The sequence below is a fragment of the Panicum virgatum genome, chromosome 1K (assembly GCF_016808335.1).
Source record: "Panicum virgatum strain AP13 chromosome 1K, P.virgatum_v5, whole genome shotgun sequence".
Lineage (NCBI taxonomy): Eukaryota > Viridiplantae > Streptophyta > Magnoliopsida > Poales > Poaceae > Panicum > Panicum virgatum.
The window spans coordinates 26822888-26827975 of record NC_053136.1 but is presented as its reverse complement, the minus strand read 5'-3'; the positions used below and the strand labels follow the sequence as shown (position 1 = coordinate 26827975).

Below are 5088 nucleotides of genomic sequence, written 5' to 3'. Positions count from 1 at the left end.
ACCTCAATTAGCCTAAAACCAACAACCCTTTTCTGCAACTCCCAATTAGCATTCACATAATGAGCAACTACACTAATATAGTCCTTCTTAGCATTTCCAGACCAAATATCTGAAGTTAAAGAAACAGAAGAAGCAGCAGGCAACACAAATTTCATAAGCACATCACGTCGTTCAGCAAACATTTTACCAAGATCCCTAGTGGTGGACTGTCTAGAAACCTTAACAAACCAAGGGTTATGAGTACGAGTAATGTAATCTTCCCAAGCCTGTGTCTCACCTATTCCTAATGGAAGGTCCACCCTAGCAATCAACAGGCACAACTCAGTATGAGCAACAACAGGATTATACACCCAAATATGGAAACCATCACGATTAAGAGCAAGCCTAGACTGGGTTTTTTGCGCATGATCAGTCTTTTTCCTACAAGATGACTGGTGCCTAATCAAATGACCAGTACCAGCAGAAGATCTAGCAGACATTCTCTTACCACACATGTTACAGATAGTAGCAATTGTAACATCATTTTCCTTTACCTCCTTAAAATCAGCCCAAACACTAGATTTGCGCTTCCCATGAGTGTCGGTGGAGCAAGCTGTTGCCACTGCCGAGGTAGCGGCACCTCCACCAGCATTGCTGGCATCGACATCAATGACATTGTTCTGAACATTGCCGTCGCTAACATCGATGCCGAACAATGCCGCCGCATCTTCACGGACATCGTCGTCGTCCTCGACCTCGAGTTCCAGCTCGTCCGGGTCCACTTGGGAGTCAGAACCGTGGAGGGGGTACTCATCCACCCCCGCCATGGCGATCCCGAGCTTGGATAGGCCAGACGGCCCACCCTGTCACGCAGCACCATTCCACAACGGTGCACGCTGGTGGCGTCTAGCCATATCTAGGCCAGAGGAGGAAGACGCGGCATCAGGCACCGACCTGTGTAGAGGAAAAAGAAGAAGAGTGAGAGGCAGCCACCAGAGGAACAGATCTAGGGCTAGGGTTTGGATCGTACCTGCGCTACCATCGGAGCCCGATGCCGGAAAGGACGAGGGAAACCCAGAGCCAGAGGAGACAGACACCGATTAGAAATTAGATCGACGGCGAGCGACGGAGGAGGGAGTGGACAGTAACACGAACTCACATAGCTCGTCGAGAAATAGAGGAGGAGAGGAAGGGAGAGGAGGGAGGGAGGAGCCGAGGAGACACAGGGTTACGAGCCGCGCGGTCACCTGAGCTGAGGACGGACGGATGTCGGACGGTCGGAGGCTAGCGGAGCAGTGGCCGACGGATCAAGACTCCTGAGTCCAGAGCGCAGGCGTAGTGGCATGAGCGAGAGGCGAGAGTGAGAGGTGGCCGGCGGGGGGCGAGGGTTAGGGTTAGGGTTGGGGGCGCCGGGTGGTGGTTATATAGGGGGGCGGGGCGCCGGCTTGGCCACTTGGGCTGGGCCGAGGCTGACTGGACGAGGGAGCCGTTGGGGGGTGGGTGGACCGGGGCGCTGTCGGGCCGACCGTTGCAACTGGCCGTGTTGTGCCACAGTCCTGGGGTGCGGCCCAAGCACGGCTCGCTCCCTCGCGTCGAGCTAGCCCGAGCCCATTGATCAACGGGCCGGGGCGGGCTTGGGCCGAGCCAAAAAACGGGCCTCGGGCCGGGCTAACGGGCTTGGGCTGTATGGCCAACTATATTTACTAGCTGGAGGGAAGCCCTAGGTACAGACTCAACCGCTCTAAAGGATGGAGCCGGAGCTAGAGCAGGTGGAGTAGGTTTTTGTGGCTCCACCTGCTCCGCCTTGCAGGCAAAGCTGTTTTTATAGCTCTCACATTCTACAGGTTGGAGCCGGCACCTCCAAAACATTTGATAGGGCTCCAGCAGGAGCTGTCGCTGGAGCCGGAGCTGGAGCCCTGCCAAACAAGCCCTAAACTATTGACATGGGAGACTTATCCCCTACAACATGTACAACATGGGGAGCGTATGGGGCCAGGATGAGGCGAACATCGTCACCGAACCAAGATCATAGTTTAATCTAGAGGCATATGAAATAAGAGTTTTGGTTGACTCCCGTGTGTGCATCCTATTTTATTGGTATTATCTGATTTAGTATTTAATCCTAGTGTATTTGTGTATGCTATAGAGGTTTTGTTTGTATTTAAGTATGACAGTATCAATTTTGTACTAGAACCAAATTTGCATCATAATGGAAAAATTAAATACTCATTGCAAACTATATTTTATATAGTATAAAATTCTCTTTCACTTCTTTGTTGAAAGGAAAAAGTTTGTTTTACTTCCATCACCAATTCACTTTGTCCGCTTAATCCACTGAGCGAAATTTAGACTCGATTTACTCCCCACAGTAATTCCAATTGGTCCAATCTACCCCTTTCTCTTTTTTGTTTCTCTGCATACAAATTTAATTTTAAATTTAAATTTTATGAGTGGATAGAGAAAATAGTGCCTTATTATGGCTATTTTCATAGGTTAGAAAGATTTACTATAAATTGTTCATAGAGATGAAGTTCGATCTGCATGAAAAGTATTCATGAAACAATCATAATGTATTTTTCTAGCATAGTGCATCATATCATAAGCCACGTTGCAAAACTTGAAACTAGAATTCTACTTGTACGTGGAGAAATTAAAAAAAAGAGAGAAACCTCAGTAAGGGGTTGATTGGAGCAATTGAATTAGTTTGGGGCAGTAAATTTAGTCTCAATTTTATTCAGGGGGTTGAATGGACAAAGTGGATAGGTGAGGGGAGTAAAATGGATTTTTTTTTGCCTTTTGAAAACATAAGCACGTTGCAGTGCACTCTACTGGCATGGATCTAAAAAATATATTAGAATTGCATTCTTCGTTCCTCACCGATCAATCTTTTTTCTTGTGACAAGCATTAGAGGTACGTCTGGAATTAAGAACCATGTAAAATATAATACCTGTTTCGGTAAATTAAATAAAATAGATAAATTAGGGAAAGTTTTCATACATTAAGCTTCTTGTGAGGCTTCTACTAGAACATAATATCAAACACTATGATATAGCAATTAGCTGATCAATGATCACAATTTTGTTTGGCGAAAATCATCATCATCCCAAGCAATTTCGGATCCTCCATTATTCTCAGAACTCGAAAGGACAGAATTACTTGAAAACTACTGATTAATTAAAACAAGGTCAAAGTTCACATGAGAATGCAGTTTTTTTTTGAAAACTAGAATGCTAAAACGTGAGAAATTTAAAGTCTATAAATTTTGGCATTTATTTAGTTGGATTCCAAAAAGTAGCCCACATAACAAAGTGTTATTCTAAAATTGCTAAAGGTTTTGATAAAAAAGATTGGCATGTCCTCATTTTGGCATGCCCATATTTTGATCCAAAATAAATTGCTCATTTTTTCTTAATAAACTAAACAATTTACCATTTTTTCTTCATGACAACCAAACTGCGCAAATGTGCATGCCACAGCCCAAAAAGGCGTGGACGCTCGAACCGCGGGGGTCCAGCTGCAGGTCCGACGACGGCGTTCATGGCGCGCCTGCACAGGAGAATGTCTGGAGGAGAGGGCCCCTTGCCAAAGATAGCAACTCTCCCGGGCCTTTATAACCAAGCTCAACCATGGATCGATCGATGTAATTCGTACAATAAGTTGTCATCCTTGTAAACCACAATGGCTTCCAAGATCCTGCTCTCCCTCCTCGTCCTCGCCGCAGCCTCGCCCACGGTGCTGGCAGGCTTCGACGTGATTCAGATGCTGGTCGACAAGCCCCAGTACGCCGGGTTCTCCAAGGTCCTGGAGCAGACCAAGGTCGCGGCGGAGGCCAACCAGCTCAAGGCGGCGTCGCTGCTGGTCGTCCCCGAGAAGACGGTCAAGTCCCTGGTGTCTCTGCCCGCTGACAAGCTGCGGCAGGCGGTGGCGAACCACGTCCTCCTCAGCTACTTCGACCCGATCAAGCTGGACGAGATGAAGACCCGCACGGCGCTGCTCCCCACGCTCCTCTCCAACACCGACAAGGCCCTCGGCGTCCTCAACTACTCCAAGGCTGACGACGGCCAGATGTACTTCGGCGCCCCCGGCGCGCCCTGCGTCGCCAAGCTCGTCAAGGTCGTCGCCGCGCGCCCTTACACCGTGTCCATCATGGAGATCAGCGAGCCCATCCTGCCGCCCGGGTTCGGCAAACGCGACGCAGCGCCCGGGCGCCGCGGCAAGGGTGGCAAAGGTGGCAAGGGAAAGATCAAGCCGGCGGGCCTTGAGGAGTCCAAGGAGGTCACAGGCAAGCCCGACGATGCCACGAGCAAGGCAGAAAGCCCCGGATCCGCGGCGGCTGCTCCAAGCCCCGCGTCTTAGTTTTATCGTCATCGCGCGCGTAGCGCCCGCCGCTGGCCGGCCGGCCGGGATGTCTGAGCATGTTCAACGGAGCGGCAGAATGGAATAGCCTATAGAAAGCACGCGCGCCAGGTAGCTCCGCGAAACATGACAGTTCGTCGCATTCGTTTTCTCTCTGTTTTTTTTCCCTTTCGCTCGCTTAATTTTCAGTTTTGTGTAACAGAGATCTTACATTACCGTGTACTCCACGTGACAAAACCATCTAAATTATCCCAATTCAATAGATAAGTCACTGTCCATTATGCTACACAATTGAAGTGGAATACAATACGTCAAAAACAGGTAAAAAGTGGACGACCCACGGACTACTGTGTAGGATCGTCTCATTTTTTTTAGAAAAGGAAAAAAAGGTTATCTGCCCCTGCACTATAGCAATTCATCTGGTCCTAGAAATCTATTTTAGGGGCAGTTGGTGTTTCACTTTCATTCCATCGTCTCTATTTTGTAGGGTGATGTGTTGAAATATGAACCGCCCTCGAAATCATTGTTTTCAACAGCGATCCGTGTTTCAAACCGCTCCTAACAGGGTATTTCTAGGACGGGTCACATTGCAGCCTGCCCCTAGATATATGTAAATAAAAAAATTCGACCCGCCGGGGTAAGACCTCCTCGAAGGCATTATGATTAAGGTAGAAGACAAACTCTCATGCAAGTCAAAAAAATTCTCGAATCCCCACTCCACCCGTACACAGTGGCAGCATAGCCCGCGTGAG

At 48.5% G+C, this 5088-nt stretch overlaps 1 protein-coding gene across 1 annotated transcript; it reads left to right on the top strand.

Moving 5' to 3' along the window:
- The first annotated feature begins 3637 nt into the window (after positions 1–3637).
- LOC120651894 (fasciclin-like arabinogalactan protein 3) lies at positions 3638–4622 on the top strand. The gene has a single exon (XM_039929534.1). It carries the CDS (start codon positions 3659–3661, stop codon positions 4334–4336), a length of 678 nt encoding a protein of 225 aa, XP_039785468.1. The 5' UTR covers positions 3638–3658; the 3' UTR covers positions 4337–4622.
- Positions 4623–5088: the final 466 nt, after the last annotated feature.

Excerpts from the sequence above, each read along its gene's own strand:
- LOC120651894 (XM_039929534.1), top strand. The coding sequence starts at position 3,659 with ATGGCTTCCAAGATCCTGCTCTCCCTCCTCGTCCTCGCCGCAGCCTCG.